At 37.1% G+C, this 18,506-nt stretch overlaps 2 protein-coding genes across 3 annotated transcripts in view; both read left to right on the top strand.

Moving 5' to 3' along the window:
* The first annotated feature begins 1,923 nt into the window (after positions 1 to 1,923).
* Positions 1,924 to 18,506, top strand: part of LOC107820383 (uncharacterized) — a 39,528-nt gene continuing 22,945 nt past the window's right edge. For both annotated transcript variants that reach the window (XR_012698012.1, XM_075227993.1), the window contains exons 1-2: positions 1,924 to 2,512; positions 4,379 to 4,499. Coding sequence is in view for 1 of the 2 variants with exons in the window: in XM_075227993.1 (XP_075084094.1) it covers positions 2,121 to 2,512; positions 4,379 to 4,499 (513 nt within the window). In the remaining variant the exon portion in view is untranslated. The remainder of the gene's footprint in view (positions 2,513 to 4,378; positions 4,500 to 18,506) is intronic.
* On the top strand, positions 16,619 to 17,575 carry LOC107795274 (uncharacterized). Its single transcript, XM_075227994.1, has 2 exons — positions 16,619 to 17,278; positions 17,368 to 17,575. Exons 1-2 carry the CDS (start codon positions 16,639 to 16,641, stop codon positions 17,517 to 17,519), a joined length of 792 nt encoding a protein of 263 aa, XP_075084095.1. The 5' UTR covers positions 16,619 to 16,638; the 3' UTR covers positions 17,520 to 17,575.

Genomic DNA, 18,506 nt, shown 5'->3' with positions numbered 1-18,506 from the left:
TAATACCAAATTACTATCGATAATTAGTTTGACATTCTTGATTGTATGGGGTACAAAATATCAAAACCTCATTCTAGATTCACTTAAAAGAAATTAGAACAGTTCTATTATTTTTCGGACTAAAAAACCAGCATATGACTTTGATACCAATGAAGGAAAATAATAATCTAAACACAATAGATAGCTCGTAAATCATAAAATGAGAACTTACTTGTTTTTCATGAAGCGGAAGCGAAAATTTGAAACGAACCGTGGCTAGAATCACTGATCGGCGGTAGTTGTCACGGTATGGTGGAGCAACCTCCTATATCAGAATCTAAACCCTGATCTGATTTGGGAGAAGAGAGCGTAGAAAATACTACTAAGCGTATATTTTATTGTGCATTATAAGTGTACTTATATAGAGAATATTAGGGTTAACTAATAACCCTATTGAGCTTTAAAACACCCCTTATGGATAGACCTAAAATTTCTTACAGAAACCATCAAAACCCGATTCCGAGTCCGTTCACCAAAAAGTCAAATCATGGACAACTCTTCCAACCTAAAGCTTCCAAATAGAAAGTCATTCTTCCAAATCAATCCCAAACCTCTCGAAAAACAAAACCGACTATACACGCAAGTCATAATACATCATATGAAGCTATTCAAAGTTCCGAACCACCGAACAAAATGCTAATTCAAAACGACAGGTTGGGTCGTTACAAATCACATATTTGGACTTGGCAGGTTATGGGTCATCGCGATTCAGTATTTGTTTTGAATTTCGGACACGCGATCCCGTGTTGACTTTTATTGACTTTTTGGGAATTATTCAAAGATCAAAAGCTTTTATTGATTGGGATTTCCTCCTATGATATTGGTTGACTTTCTTGGATAGATTCGAGTCGGGTGAGGTGATTTCTCATTAAAAAGCGATTTTGGAGCTTTAGACTAGTCCCGATGAGGTATGTGTCTTACCTAGCTTTGGCTTGAGAAAAATTTTCCTAATAAATGATATTGTGCTACATGTGCGGGTGATGTATATGCGAGGTGACGAGTATATATGCATGTGCCATGGTTGTTCATTCTTGGGATAGATCCTAGATTACTTTATACCTTGTTTGGTTGTGTGTTCTACTTGTTATATGCTTTACTTGATTGAATGACTACATGAGCGCAATAAGCCATGCTAGAGACAATGTTTAGGTTAATGATACCTTATTTTGAGCATGACGAACTATTCTTGAGATCATTGATATACTTATTTTAGACGTGGTCACATGTATATTATGTATACACACCCGTACTTGTTATTCTTGTGTTATGCCTTAAATTGATGTATGACTACTTGAGTTTCCTTACCCACGTTAAAGACTATGATTTGGCTTTTGATACCATCAAAACATATTAACTACAACTTATTTCTGTCAAAAATAATCTTCCACGAGTTAAATTTCGACAATTCTTTTGCGTTAAAAATTCTAATTTTTGTTAGCATTGTGACCTCCTTACCACTACTACATAGTTAATTCTCCTTATTTCTCCTTATGAAAGTTTAAGAATTCTCCTTATAGTCCTTGTTAAAAATTTAAAGTGCCAGCAACAAATATCTACGAGACCTATTTTTCCTTTAAAGAGGTAAAAAAATACTTTATCTGTTTCAATTTATGTAACATATTTTTTTTTTATTTCATTTAAGAAAGAATAAAATATTTTTATATTTAAAAATAATTTAACTTTAGACTTTTTATTTTACCATTTTATCCTTAAAACTTTAAAAATCTCCTTTTCTTTTAAAAGTTTTTTTTCGAATCAAATTACAATCATTATCCACAAAAATAAAATAAAATCATAAGCCTATGCGACCGCTCGTTCTTTACCCTCTATCCATAGCAAGTGTAAATAAGTGGTCAGGAATTAACGGTCAAGCGCAAATATAGAGTATTACCGAAGTAAGGCAACCACATCAGTCAAAGCATAGAGTAAACATGATTATGCAGCTCTTGACCTGCCCCAATAAAAATTAGTTCTGGCATTATCAAAGCAAATTAAAACTAGACTAGATAACCAAGTTGTTCACATTCACTAGTCACCATTACTACCCGTTTTTCTCTTAGTGACAAAATTTTGGTCGGAGCATGCGTTCTTTGTGTTTCAGTTTCATAATCGGACCTACAAACTATGTGAAGAAAGTTCCATCAGTACTATCTTCTCAAGCCAGCTTCTCAGCTTCCGAATACAGTATTAGATTGGATGTCAATAAGCATCAGATTGTCAGTAGTCATAGAAGCAGAAGGAATTCCTATACCTACAATAGCAGAAAAGGAGGAATTAGAGAGGATCCGCTGTTAGGAGGCGGAGGAGGAGATGTGGTGGTTGCCGCGCAGGTTCGGTGTGAAGTGGAAGTGGTGTCTTGGCGAGAACGGAGGATTAAAGCTGAGATTCCGGTGAACGCTGATGTGAATTCTGTTTGGAATGCTCTCACTGACTACGAAAGGCTTGCCGATTTCGTCCCTAATCTCGTTAGCAGGTAACACCAATTAATGTATACACACCCCATTATATTGTTGTAGAAAATGTATTCTTCTGTTTTCCAAAATTTGATTTTGTTTTAGATTCTCCTTATCTTTTTTTTTTCTGTTTTGTTTTGCTTCAAAGGATATCATTGTAGATATTAAGGTAGAGTAATACAACATATTACATTGATACTACTGCATTGAGAGTTACTACTGCTATTACAGAAAGAGTTACTACTGCTATTGTAATAGCCCACTAGTGATATTGTCCGGGCTTATGCCCAAACGGCTTTGCAACTAAGACTTGCTTCATCTCTCCCCTCTTTGATTTGTCTAGGTGTGTCACATACACCCGCTTAGGGACTCAACGTCGCGATAGCGCTGCTCTGCATTTCCTGTGTCACTAGGGTCTAAAGTCTTGATCCCTTATATACCCGACATCTCTTTCGTGTTTTGCCGCTGTGAGATTTACCTAGGGTTATCAGGTAGCCATATCCCTTTGTACAAGACATGGGGTAATCACTACCCTGGCGATACACCAGGTTCGAAAGAGAACAAAGTTCCACTTTGGATGTCCAGTTCTTAAGATGTGAGAGGTTTAATATAGGGAGAAATATACAGGTGGTAATTACTAAAAAAGAAATATACATGTGGGATCACTGGGAACTGAATGTGATAAACGACAAAAAGAAAGGGGTAAAAGTCTAACTTGGAGCAGAGGGATATATAATTATAAAACATGCATTAACACTCTAACTCGTATGATGCCTTTTTGAATCTTGAGGTATGTGGGCGAACCATGCATTTGACTTTTTTCTAGTATTTCCTCTTTTTCTCTCTGGAGACTTGTCTGGTCCAGATACCCTAAGCATAACTTGCATGATGTCTGATGACATTTTTTGGTTTGAATAGCAAGAGTGTAATGATGGAGGAATGTAGAAAGGAACACATAAAAATTGGCAAAAAAGGAAGAGAAGGAAATGAAAGGGGCAGTCCAGGACGTTCCTTAAACTGGACAGAGACGTACGTGCTACAATTGATCAATAGTGCTGTAACGATGTCTTCCTTGTGTTGCTGCTAATAGCAGAAATCCCCCCAACGTAGATCTTGTTGTCTTAAAATTCTTGTTCAGTTTCAACTATGCACTTCTATTTCTGATCTAGCCTATGTATGGTACAAGAATACAGCCTTTAATTAGGTTTGAGTCATATAGATTACTAACGGAAATATATGTTTTCCTATTCTACATCATTGGAGAGCGTAGTGTCATTTGCCCCAGTCCATGTTATGTCAAAGCCACCATGTCACAATTGAGTCCATCTCCTTGTTTCTTAGGAGAAATAGAGAAACTCTTGCTCTTGGCTCATACTCTTCCTCCCCTACTTTCCCTTCTCTTTATCTATATCTTCTGTTTTTAGTGAAGTTCGTATTTTGCACTTGTAATCCTCTGTGGTTAGTGAGCCATTCACTGCAATCAGAGACATGCCTACGACTTACTGCAGTGAGATGCTGTATTGCACCTTTTGCAGGTACAATTTCAGCATAAACACATTTATGACCATAATACTCACAGTAGAGATGGATATCTGAATTAGGTGTCTCTGCAGTCTTTGCTAACATCCATATTTGATGACATTTGGGAAATGTTTCGATCTCGTATTTCCAAAACTAAAAAAAATTAACTTGTACTTAACATCTGAACGCCAGGAAGAATCTATCATCAGATACTGCAACTTTTATATTATCTTGAAGTTTTCTGTCTGTCATATTCCCATGAAATTCGTATTTCATATATTTGTGGCTATGGCTATGATGATTTATGCATATACTTTGCAACTTTGCACTAGATTGCTGACGCATGAATGAATTGTTAATCACAGTAGGAGAATTACTTGTCCATGTCCTGGACGGATTTGGTTGGAGCAAAGAGGTCTCCAACAAGCGCTTTATTGGCACATAGAAGCTCGCGTTGTATTGGATCTTCAAGAATTCATTAACTCGGTAAGCATATGAAATCTGTTTTTGGGAGCTGTGACATTCTAATCTATGAAGGCTCACATAAAAATTTGATTGGGTATTTTAAATTAATAGTAGACTATTAGCATACTCTGACTACAGTCCATGCTTGTCTAGAAACAAGAGTTGTGCCACAAGTAAGTCTGAAAAACAAAAAGTTAATCTGCTGGAAAATAAGCCAATACAGAGAGTATCTTACTAGTGTCTATCCAGTTTTCTTGATAAATAATATTTGTCCATTGCCTATCCTCTTCCCTATTTCTTATCCAATTGATGGAGTTGCAAATGAGCAATTCCTTTTGGTTATTTTGCTTTTGTTTATCAGTTACTGGATTCACGTCAATCTCCATAGAGCCAAATACCAAACCCATTTGACAGTCGAAATTCCCATATCTTTTTGTTTCGATTAAGTGAGGGTATGACTACTGTATTGTTCTAGTTTTCATTCATTGTACTTAAGCTATGACATACTGATCCTTAAATCTCCAGAGCCAAATGCGTCAGATGCAAAAGCTATGGGGGTTTCTATAAATTATCCCAACATGACAGTTGACTCAACTTGAAAATGTTACTTAAGAAGTGGTTATTAGTTATATGAAATTTCTTCTGTATTTAAGTATAGGTGTCTGGGGTTAAATGGTACTTATAGACTTTATAACTTTTCGAGTGCGCTTCTCCTAAGCAAAGTCATTGTGCCGAATATGATTACATTTTTCACAAGCAGCGATAATTCTTCTTATTTTTCCGCATATAGAACAATATTCGCTTTTCCAGCAGTCATCTAGAACACTGGGAGACGTCTAAAGAATGTCAGTTACTTCGCTGTTTCATGAGAAAGATCTCCTAGGAGCTTCCTTTCTAAATTTTAATTTTCAGAGCTTGTCTCCTTAATAGCAATATTTGTGTATATCTAAACAATTTTCAGATCCATTTCGCAGCTGCATTTCATGTGTAGCATATGGAGTAGAATATGTATTGTGATTTGTGTATAGTTATAAATAGGGCTACTGTAAAACATTTAATAGAATATCAATAATATATTTTTTTTCCGTGCTTTCTCACATGGTATCAGAGAGGTAGTGAGAAAATACTCGTTGTGCAATCTACCAACGATTACGGGAAGAAACGGTCGCTGTGCAACTTTTCCGGTGGCTGTTTGCGTCAAAACCATTTTTTACTAGGAGTGAGGCGCCCAAGGTAGAATTGACCCGACTAGGACCCCAAGTCTTTACTAAAATGAACTCTGCAACATTGTGGCCAAAATTTTAGGTTTCAACTCGCTGTAAAGAAAATATAACTGCCTTTCGCTGATAATTGTTTGTTGTTTTCTTATGAATTGTTTTTTATCAAATAAGACTTTTTTTTTCCTTTTGTTATGGTCATATATAACATATCAAACAAAAAAGAATTATTTTAAAGATATTTTAGTAAAGCTACTCAGGGATCAATTTGGGCTAAAAATCAGCTAAACTTTAGATGGTCTGAGATGGTTGGGTCAAGATGGGCTGAGTTCAACAAATAGACGGGTCAATGACCGGCCCAACCTTGGATAGGTTGGGGGGGTCAAATGGGTTTGGGCTCAAACTGCCACTGCAACAGAGTCAGGCTATTTAATTAAGCTAGGAATATTTTCTTTAGTCAACATAAAAGAGATGCCGATTCATTACATAATAATGTTAGATGTGGTACATAGATTTGATTTAGTTAATATGCTGAGTGATTGAAAAGATCTCTGAAAGATGGAAGACTTGTAATTGAGCTCTTGTGAACTTATTTACCAACTTCCATAGTCTTGGCATTGAGAAATTAGAGTGTATTAGGTTGAAAAGCTTGATTATTCCCTCAAGCTTGATTGATAATTTATAGCAGTTACAGTGCATACAATTTTGACTAGTGTATAATTACAGAATAAGCTCATAATCAAATCTCTAATCAAATCAAATCATATAGAATTTTAATACTCCCTCTCAAGCAGGAGCTTATATATCATAAGCTCCAAGCTTGTTACAAATGTATTCGATCCGAGGTCATTTTAGGGATTTAGTAAGAACATTTAACTGATCCTTCGAGCTAACAAAGCTGGTGACTAAGCATCTGGACTTGATCCTGTGTCTAATTAAATGACAATCCACCGCTATATGTTTTGTCCCTCTAATGAAAAACAGGATTTGAGGCAATGTGGAGAGCAACTTGATTATTGCGAATTAACTTCATTTGTTTGACTTCTACAAACCATAACTCTTGGAGGAGTTATTTCGACCAGATAAGTTAAGTAATGGCAAGGGGCATAGCTTGATATTCTGTTTATGCACTAGATCTGGCGGCAACATCTTGCTTTATTCTTTCCCAAGAGATTAGGTTTCCTCCAATCACAAGACAATATCCAAAAGTGTAACGTCTATATGATGGAGAACCTGCCCAATCCGTATGAAAATATCTAACAATGTCTAGATGACCCTTGTCTTGAATAAGAATCCTTGTTCTCGAGCTCTTTTGATGTATTTGAAGATACGAATTTCTTGCATCCCAATGACCTTTAGACGGTGCTTGGAGGAATTGACAGATGACACTTACTGCAAATAAAATATCTAGTCGTGGTAATTCAGCTTACCGACCAATCTTCGGTCTCTGCCAGGATCTGTCAAAAGCTGTCTCTATCCAAGAACAAGTTTGACACTCATTTCCATAGGAGTATCAATAGGTTTATATTCTGCCATGGCGGTCACCTCTAGTATATTTAAGGCGTACTTTCTTTGTGAAATCGCAATACTTGTCTTAGATTGTATAGATCGCCAAAAGTACTTTAATTATTGTTAGTTAAATAGTTATATGTAAATAATCCTAATCCCATATGTAGTAGGAGTATAACATGTATTATATATAGGGCACATTGTATCATTGTTAATAAGTCAATATAATGTAATTTTCCCCGTGTAATTCACATGGTATCAGAGCAAGGTTGTGAGAAAATATCCGGGAAAGAAAACCCAGCCGAAACAGTCGCCGTGCTTCAATTCCGGCGACCTTTGTGGGGCTGTTTTTTTCAAAACAATTTCTTGTGGTGTTGTGCAAAAACCAACATCACCAAAAGGTCCTCCAACCCTCGGCGACCAAATCCCGAAAAGAATCTCCGACATCAGTCTCCACGCGCTCTCACGCGCCCATCAGAGTTTCTTTTTTTCCAGCGAGATGAGGGCCCACGCGCTCTTCCAACCATTTTTTGGCCGACCTTTTTTGAGACAGCTTGTTCGCAAGGCTTTTCCGACCCTATCCATTCAAGTTTCATCACATTCCAACAACCTTTTTATTTTTCCAACGACTTTTCTATTTTCTGGCAACTGTTTTTCTAGATTCCGGTGATTTTCATATTCCGACCATTTCTCTTCACTTTTCTGGTGAGATTATTGCTGGTCGTACTTGTCTTTGCTATTTGGTACAACCATGTCTCTTGGATTTGATGTATTTGGTTCTAAAAATACGGGTTCTGTAAATTCAAGCTTTATGATTACTTCAGAGCCCTTAATGGGAAGTCCAAACTATTTAGCTTGGGCTTCCGCTGTTGAATTGTGGTGCAAGGGTTGAAGTGTTCAAGATCACTTAACCAAAAAAGGCTAGTGAGGGAGATGAAAAGGCCAAAGCACTTTGGGAAAAGATCGATGCTCAATTGTGTAGTATATTGTGGCGATCTATTGATTCCAAGCTGATGGCCTTGTTTCGTCCATTCCAGACATGTCAATTATTTTGGGAAAAGGCTCGCATTTTATACACTAATGACATATCTCGATTCTATGATGTGACATCGCGAATGACAAACTTGAAGAAACAGGAATTGGATATGCCTACTTACTTGGGACAAGTACATGCAGTTATGGAGGAATTTGAGAAGTTGATACCAGTTTCTGCTAGTATTGAAAAGCAACAAGAGCAACGACGGAAGATGTTTCTAGTTCGTACACTCGCTGGACTTCCTAATGACCTTGATTCAGTACGTGACCAGATTTTGCCTAGCCCGACTATCCCTACAGTTAATGAATTATTCTCTCGATTACTTCGCCTTGCTGCAGCACCAAATCACCCAGTGATCGCATCACAAACACTTGACTCCTCTGTTCTCGCATCCTAGATAGTGGAAAATCGGGCATCTCAAACTATGGAGAGTAGATGAGGAGGTGGTCGTTTTTGAAGATCTAGACCCAAGTGTTCTTATTGTAATAAACTTGGACACACTCGTGAAGTGTGCTATTCTTTATATGGTCGACCACCAAAAAATGCTTATGTTGCTCAGACCGAGACTACATGTAACCTGGGATTTTCTTTATCTGAAGGGGAATATAATGAGTTCCTTCAGTATGGAGTAAGCAGACATCTCCACAAGTAGCCTCGGTTGCTCATATTGATACTTTTGTTGCTGGTAATTTTTTTTCTTGTGTTTTCCAATCTAGTACTCTTGGACCATGGGTCATGGACTCAGGCGCTTCTGATCATATCTCTGGTAATAAATTACTTTTGTCGAATATTGTGTATTCACAGTCTCTTCCCGCTGTTACTTTAGCGAATGGGTTTCAAACTAAAGCAAAAGGAGTTGGACAAGCTAATCCCCTATCTTCGGTCACTCTAGATTCCGTTCTTTATATCCCTGGCTGTCCTTTTAGTCTTGCATCTGCTAGTCGTTTGACTCGTGCCCTCCATTGTGGTATATATTTTAGTGATGATTATTTTATTATGCAGGACCGTAGTACGGGACAGACGATTGGCACCAAGGCGTGAATCAGAAGGCCTTTACTACCTTAACTCACTCAATCTCTCCACAACATGTCTAGTTACAGATCCTCCAGGCCTAATTCACATACATTTAGGACATCTGAGTTTATCCAAGCTTCAGAAGATGGTGCCTAGTTTGTCTAGTTCGTCTACATTAGATTGTGAGTCGTGTCAGCTTAGGAAACATACCCAAGCCTTCTTTCTGCGTAGTGTTGAGAGTCATGTAGAGTCTGTTTTCTCTTTAGTTCATTCTGATATATAGGGTCATAGTAGAGTTATTTCAACCTTGGGATTTCATTATTTTGTTAGTTTCATTGATGATTATTCAAGTTGTACTTGGCTTTTTAATGAAAGATCGTTCTGAATTGTTTTCTATATTCAAGAATTTTTCTGCTGAAATAAAAAATCAATTTGGTGTTTTTATTCGCACTGATAATGCCTTAGAATATTTATCCTCTCAGTTTCAGCAGTTTATGACTTCTCAAGGAATTATTCATTAGACATCTTGTCCTTATACCCCTCAGCAAAATGGGGTTGCAGAGAGAAAGAATAGGCACCTCATTAAGACTGCTCGCACACTTCTCATTGAATCTCGTGTTCGGTTGCGTTTCTGGGGCGATGCAGTTCTCACAGCTTGTTATTTGATTAATCAGATGCCTTCATCACCCATCCAGAATCAGATTCCGTATTCGGTATTGTTTCCCCAGTCACCCTTATACTCTCTTCGCCCTCGTATTTTTGGGACACATGTTTTGTTCATAACTTAGCCCCTGAGAAAGATAAGTTGGCTTCTCGTGCTCTCAAGTGTGTCTTCCTTGGCTATTCTCGTGTTCAGAAGGGATATCGTTGTTACTCACCTTATCTTCGGAGGTACCTTATGTCAGTTGACGTCACATTTTTTGAGTCTAAACCTGTCTTTACCTCTTCTGACCATCTTGATATATCTGAGGTCTTACCTATACCGACCTTTGAAAAGTTTACCATAGCTCCTCCTCCACCTTCAACCGTAGAATTCTTACCAATACCAACCGTTGAGGAGTCTACTGTTGCTCCTCCTAGATCCCCAGCCACAGGAACACCACTCTTGACTTATCATCGTCGTCCGCGCCCAGCATCAGACCCAACTGATTCACGTCCTGCACCTGACCCTGCTCCTACTGCGGACTTGTCTCTTCCTAGTACACTGGTTGCACTTCAGAAAGGTATATGGACCACAATTAATCCTAATCCCCATTATGTCGGTTTAAGTTATCATCGTCTGTCATCACCCCATTATGCTTTTATATCTTCTTTGTCCTCTGTTTCCATCCCTAAGTCTACAGGTGAAGCATTGTTTCATCCAAGATGGCGACATGCTATGATTGACGAGATGTTTGCTTTACATACGAGTGGTACTTGGGAGCTTGTTCCTCTTCCTTAGGTAAATCTACTGTTGGTTGTCGTTGGGTTTATGTAGTCAAAGTTGGTACAGATGGCAAGGTTGATCGACTTAAGGTCCGTCTTGTTGCAAAAGGATATACTCAGATATTTGGGCTCGATTACAGTGATACATTCTCTTCCGTGGCTAAAATAGCACCAGTCCGCCTTTTTCTATCCATGGCTATTGTTCGCCATTGGCCTGTCTATCAGTTGGACATTAAGAATGCTTTTCCTCACGGTGACCTTGAGGATGAAGGTTATATGGAGTAATCACCTGGTTTTGTTGCTTAGGGGGAGTCTCATGGCCTTGTATGTTGCTTGCGCCGGTCACTTTATGGTCTAAAGCAGTCTCCTCGAGCCTGGTTTGGTAAGCACAATTATCCATGAGTTTGGCATGACTCGTAGTGAAGCTGATCACTCTGTGTTTTATCGGCATTCTCCTTCTAGTCTCTGTATTTATCTGGTGGTCTATGCTGACGATATTGTTATTATCGACAATGATCAAGATGGTATTACTAAATTGAAGCAACATCTCTTTAAACACATTCAGACTAAGGATCTGGGCAGACTAAAATATTTTCTAGGTATTGAGGTTGCTCTGTCTAGCTCAGGTATTGTGATCTCATAACGGTAGTATGCCTTAGACATTCTTGAGGAGACAAGAATGACAGGTTGTAGACCCGTTGACACCCGATGGATCCGAATTCTAAACTTCCCCAGGACAGGGGGAGCCGCTTAGCGATCCTGCAAGATATAGGCGATTGGTTGGTAAAATAAATTATCTCACAGTGACTAGACCTGACATTTCCTTTCCTGTGAGTGTTGTAAGTCAGTTTATGGATTCTCCCTATGATAGTCATTGGGATGCAGTTGTCCGCATTCTTCGGTATACAAAATCGGCTCCAGGCAAAGGATTATTGTTTGAGGATCGAGGCCATGAGCAGATTGTTGGATACTCAGATGCTTGGGCAGGATCGCTCTCTGATAGACGTTCTACGTCTGGATGTTGCATTTTAGTAGGAGGCAATTTGGTGTCTTGGAAGAGCATGAAACAGAATGTAGTTGCTCGGTCTAGTGCAGAAGCAGAATATCGAGCAATGGCTATGGCAACATGTGAGCTAGTTTGGATCAAACAATCGCCAGATGGAACTTGTGTGCGATAATCAAGCTGCCCTTCATATTGCATCAAATCCGGTGTTCCATGAGAGAACTAAACACATTGAGATTGACTGTCACTTCGTCAGAGAAAAGATACTCTCAGTATCTACAAAGTTTGTGAAGTCGAATGATCAGCTTGCCGATATTTTCACCAAGTCCCTCACTGGTCCTCGTATTAGTTATATATGTAACAAGCTTGGTACATATGATTTATATGCACCGGCTTGAGGGGAGTGTTAGTTAAATAGTTATATGTAAATAATCCTAGTCCCATATGTAGTAGGAGTAGAACATGTATTATATATATGGTTCATTGTATCATTGTTAATAAGTCAATATTATATTATTTTTTTTGATGACCGAGATATCCTTCTGGGGCCGATCCTTTGGACCAACCGCAACCTTCGAAACTCGGTGGATAATGGGCCCACCCCTCTACCCTTCTCCACTTAAATACCAGGCTTTGCTTTGCATGGTGTGGGGGCTTGAACCTGTGACCTAAGATACAAATCCACCACCCTTTGCCACTTAAGCTAGGCCCTGGGGGCATCAATATTATATTATTTTTCCCGTGTAATTCACAATTATCCTAATTCCTTGGTTGTTGGACAGATACTGCTTTAGATGAAGAAGTCTTCTTGATCGTTACATGACGATATCATCAACATAGACTACCAGGTAGATGCATTTTTCTAGACTATCATGTCGATAAAACATAGAATGATCTACTGCACGTTGAAACATCCCAAACTGCTGAACTACGGAACTGAATCTTCCAAACCATGTTCTTGGTGATTATTTTAAAGCATAGAGCAATCGCCTTAGACGGCATCCAAAGTCTGACTCCCTCAGAGCAATAAATCCTGGTGGTTGCTCCATATATACTTCCTCAGCCAGTTCTCCATGCAAAAAGGCATTTTAACATCTAACTGATGAAGCGTCAACGACGCATTGCTGAGGATATAAGCATTGGGACATACTCAATTTTGGCAATCAGAGAAAAATGTGTCACCATAATCGAGGCCATAAATTTAAATATATCTTCTGCCAACCGGGCAAGCCTTCAGCCGATCAATTTTTCCATCTGGACCCACCTTCACTATATAGATCCAACAGTAAATTTACCCTTTGGTAACCGAACCAATTCCCAAGTGTTATTGGCATGTAGAGCAGTCATTTCTTCTATCATGGCATCTCTCCAGCATGGATGTTCCAATCCTTTGCTAACAACCTTTGATATAGGAACATTCGACAAGGTAGACATGAAGCTATAGTATGATGGGGATAACTGATGATAACTCAAGTATTTATAGACAGGATGTTGATTTCGAATAGTACGAATACTGTCACGACCCAAAATCCCATCAATGCGTGATACACCTAACCCAAACCCGCTAGGTAAACCAAGTAACATCTAACATCAAGCATCAGCCAAACTGAAGATACTAAATAAATAGAGAAATAAGAATACAATTTCAGTACAACTATCCCATGATCCGGAAGTACAAGTCAGAAGCAACTAAGATTGAAATTTACAATGATGGCAAGAATCATCTGTTTGGAAGTTACATAAACAGAAATATAAATCCTATACTACCATGAACAAATGATAGTACAAGGCCTGGACATCAACTGCAAGAGGTTTCTCCCCAACTGGAATATATGCCAAACTCCCCATACTCACCGCCTTTCAGGTCAGAAGTGTAGTATGAATACAACCGACCCCATGTACGCAGTAAGTATCTTGACTAACCTCTGTGAAATAGTGGCAAAGTTTTTAAGTCAAAAGATACTCACTTAAAATGCATGTCAGATAATAAGCAGGAAACAAGACAAGAGATATGACGAATTACAGTAAGGGCATCAAATAAGAGAACTATTGAGCAAGTTAATAGATATAGCAAATAAAGACATAACCTTATGAACCATTTCCACGAAGGAAAAACAATGTACATGAAATACGCACAAGGAATCACATCCAAACATAATACAGCTGCGGCGTGCAACCCGATCCAACATAATGCCGGCGTGCAATCCGATCCAACATAATGCCACCGCCAGTGTTTTGAAAAGCGAGCGCTTCGTCGCTTTAAGCGAGGCGAAGCGAGAAGCTGTCGCTTTTTCCTTACCGAGGCGACACGACCAGCAGAAGCGATCGCTTCAGCCAAGAAAGCGAGAAGCGATCCAGAAGCGAAAAGCGCAGAAGCGAGCGCTTCTGCCCAAAGGGGTCATTTTGAAAAAAAAAAAGTTTGGGTCTTTGTTTTTGTTATACAAAACAGACCCAAAGTGAAAAGACCTTTCTTTGTCTTGCCAAAAATTGAACGTTAGCAGCAGCAGCAGCCAACTAGGGTTCCAGCCTCCAGGTAATTTTTCTTCTTTTCTTCTTCTTTCTTCTTTCTTCTTCTTCTTCTTCTTCTTCTCTTTTTTAGTTTTTCTCGTCCAGTGTCTGCGCTAGTGCAGGCGTTGGTTCCCCCCAACCCTCTTTATTCTTCTTATTTATTAATTTTAATATGTATTTTAGTTTGTAAAATTAATTATTATATATATGTTATATTTTCAGTTTATTTGATTTGTTTAATGTGTATTTCAGTTTATAAAATTAATTATTATATATATGTTATATTTTCAGTTTATTTGATTAATTTTATATGTATTTCAGTTTATAAAATTAATTATTATTATACATGTGTGTTATATTTTCAGTTTATTTTATATTTTCAGTTTATTTGATTTTTTTTAATGTGTATTTCAGTTTATAAAATTAATTATTATATATATGTTATATTTTCAGTTTATTTGATTAATTTTATATGTATTTCAGTTTATAAAATTAATTATTATTATTATACATGTGTGTTATATTTTCAGTTTATTTGATTTTTCAATGTGTATTTCTGTTTATAAAATTAATTATTATATATATATATATATATATATATATATATATATATATATATATATATATATATATATATATATATATATATACACACACACACACACATATATGTTATATTTTCAGTTTATTTGATTAATATTATGTGTATTTTCAGTTTATAAAATTAATTATTATATATATGTTATTTTTCAGTTATTTTGATTAATTTTATATGCATTTTCAGTTTATAAAATTAAAAATTAATTATTATATATATATATATATGTTATATTTTAGTTTATTTGATTTTTTTAATGTATATTTCAGTATATAAAATTAATTATTATTTATATATGTTATATTTTTCAGTTTATTTGATTTTTTTAATGTATTTTTCAGTATATAAAATTAATTATTATATATATGTTATGTTTTCAGTTTATTTGATTAATTTTATATGTATTTCACTTTAGAAAATTAATTATTATATATATATATATGTTATATTTTAGTTTATTTGATTTTTTTAATGTATATTTCAGTATATAAAATTAATTATTATTTATATATGTTATATTTTTCAGTTTATTTGATTTTTTTAATGTATTTTTCAGTATATAAAATTAATTATTATATATATGTTATGTTTTCAGTTTATTTGATTAATTTTATATGTATTTCATTTTAGAAAATTATATATGTTATATTTTAGTTTATTTGATTTTTTTAATGTGTATTTCGGTTTATAAAATTAATTATTATATATATTATATGTATTTTCAGTTTATTTGATTATGTATTTTCTTATATCTTAATAGGGATTTCAAAATGTCTCAAAGATCGAAAGATAAAGACCCGGCTTGGCGATATGGCGATAGAGTTAATGAGAAGAATACAAATATTGTATGCAAATTTTGTAACAAGATTACAACGGGTGGAATTTATTGCTTTAAATTCCATCTTATTGGTGGCGATAGAAACGTCACAAGTTGTCCGAAATGTCCACCGAAGGTGAGGGATGAAATAAAGAATTTTGTTGAGAAGAAGAAGGAGCAAAAAAATCAAATGAGTCATCAACCATTGGTGACCAATCTTGATGATGATGGTGATGATGATATTGAAGAATTGTCACTTCCAACAAAACGGGGAAGAGATGCAATCTCTTCAAGCCATGGATCGACGGGTACGAGTAGGACTAAAGGTCCTATAGATTGCTATTTCCCAAAGAAGCCGGAAGGAAAGAGCGGTGGAAAAGATGTACAAAAAATTGCTAAGGACATTTTGAGGGATCGTGCAGTTAGAACTTTTGCACGATGGGTCTATGATGCTGGGCTCCCCTTCAATTGTGTCAACTATACTGACACTTTTGGAGACTTTATTGAGGCCGTTGGTCAATACGGACCTGGAATGAAGCCTCCCACTTATCATGAAATCAGAGGTCCTTATCTAAATAAGGAAGTAGAGGAGACTAATAAAATTGTGGAGGAACATAAAGTTGCGTGGAACAAGTATGACTGCTCCATTATGATGGATAAGTGGACGGCAAGAAATGGGAAAATGATTATTAACGTGTTGGTGAATTCTCCCAAGGGAAGTTTGTTTCTTGAGTCCATTGATGCTAGCGACTCATCCACTGACCACATCAAAATGTTCACCTTGTTTCAGAACACCATTGAAAAGATTGGCCCAAGCAAAGTTGTTCAAGTGGTCACTGATAATGCGAGTGAAAATGTGAAAGCGGGTGGCATGGTGGAAGGAGCGTACAAGAATGTCTATTGGACTCCATGTGCGGCTCATTGTATCAACTTAATCTTCGGGGACATTTTCAAGGAAAAACCCTTCTCTACAGTTTTTGGCCAGGGCGTTAGGGTGTATTCTTATATTTCTCAGCGGCCCTTGTAATAGAATATGATGAGAAGATTCACCGGACAAAAAAATTTGGTGAAACCGGGCAAGACAAGGTTCGCCACTGCTTTCTTGACTTTACATAGTATCCACTTGCAAAAATCCAATTTGAGAAAGTTGTTCACTTCAGAGGAATGGAGCAAGAGTAAATTTGCAAAGGAAAGTGCAGGGAAAGATGTTGTACGCATTATTCTTTCTTATTCTTTTTGGAATAATGTCCTTCATGCTCTTAAAATTGGTGGCCCTTTGGTTAAAGTACTCCGTTTGGTGGATGGGGAGCAAAAACCACCAATGGGCTACCTCTATGAAGCTATGGATAGGGCCAAGGAGGCTATTCAAGCATCATTCACTGATGAGCAGAAATATGCAAAGGTCTTTCAGATCATTGATGCAAGATGGAGTGAGCAACTTCATAGACCTTTGCATGCAGCTGGACTTATTCTGAACCCGTCACTCTTTTATGATCAGCATGAGAATAATTCATTGGCTAGAGAAGTGTGGACAGGATTCCATGAGGTTATCAAGTTGACCCCAGATGAAGACATGCAAGAAAAGATAGTAGATCAGCTTGCTATTTACAAGGCAGCCGAGGGACTTTTTAAGCTCCGACTTGCTATTAAACAAAGAAAGACGAAATCGCCAGGTGACCAAGTGCTTCTATATTTTATAGCTCTAACTTTAATGTATTTTTTATACTTATTAACTCTTGATTTTTTTTTTTCACTTCTATAGTTGAGTGGTGGGACCAATATGGTGTAGAGACTCCGGATTTACAGACTTTCGCCATCAGAGTTCTAAGTTTAACTTGTAGCTCATCCAGATGTGAAAGGAACTGGAGCGTTTTTGAACACGTGAGAAATAAAAAGAATTATTTCGTGTTTTGAGATAAAGTAAATTATATCTCAATTGTCCCAACTCCTACTAATTAGTTGACACATCTTGTTTGCAGATTCGTACAAAGAAGAGGAATCGACTAACCTTGAAGCGCCTCCATAATCTAGTGTTCATAAAATACAATAGAGCATTGAGGCGTCGCTACAACCACCGCAATCTAATTGATCTAATTCTTTTGGACAATATTGATGAGGCTAATGAGTGGCTAACCGGAGTCCCCGAAAATTGTGAAGATGAAGAAGTATTTGAAGGCGATTCTAATTTCACTTGGGGTGATGTTGCGGTTGCTAGTGGAGTTGGGGAGAATCCTTATGGTTTAAGGGGGAATATTTCAAGTTCAAGCTCGATTAGGAAGGGAAAAAGTGTGGCTACTACAAGTCGATCCCTATCCCTAATTGATGAAGATGAAAGTGATCATGAAGAGGAAGAGGAGGGGGAGGAGGAAGATGACGAGCAATATGAAGATAATAGAGGAATTCAAGATTTTGACAATCTTGAAGAAGAACAAGAAGAGTAGAAGAATAAGAGGTTGATTCTAGTAATTTAGTAGCTTTGATTTTGACAATTTGAACTTTTTGATTATTTATAATTTTATATTGTGTCTTTGCAAGGTTTACATTATGTTTTTTAAGAATTGCGCTTCACTTTAATAAAGCGTGCGCTTCGCTTTTGAAGCGAGGCGAGCCCTTGTCGCTTTTTTGCGCTTCTCGCTCTTAAAAACACTGGCCGCCGCAACATGCAATTTGATTTAACATAATACCGTTGCGGCGTGCAACCCGATCGGCCGATCCAACATAATACCGTTGCAGCATGCAACTCGATCCAACATAATATCAATTCATAAGGAAATACCCGACAAGCAGCCAGGTGTGGCAAAATTCACAACATAACATAAAATTCACAAGGAAAGAAGATCACGAACAAGATGCGATAAACATTCCAATGTCCGAGAGCTTGATACCCCAACAAAGACTCAA

The sequence above is a fragment of the Nicotiana tabacum genome, chromosome 13, assembly GCF_000715075.1.
Source record: "Nicotiana tabacum cultivar K326 chromosome 13, ASM71507v2, whole genome shotgun sequence".
Classification (NCBI taxonomy): Eukaryota; Viridiplantae; Streptophyta; class Magnoliopsida; order Solanales; family Solanaceae; genus Nicotiana; species Nicotiana tabacum.
This window is presented reverse-complemented; position numbering and strand designations above follow the sequence as displayed.

Bases quoted from the DNA above. Each gene is read 5' to 3' on its own strand.
- LOC107795274 (XM_075227994.1), top strand. From the start codon at position 16,639: ATGATGAGAAGATTCACCGGACAAAAAAATTTGGTGAAACCGGGCAAG. The intron at 17,279-17,367 runs GTGACCAAGTGC...TCACTTCTATAG, and splicing joins AAGAAAGACGAAATCGCCAG to TTGAGTGGTGGGACCAATAT.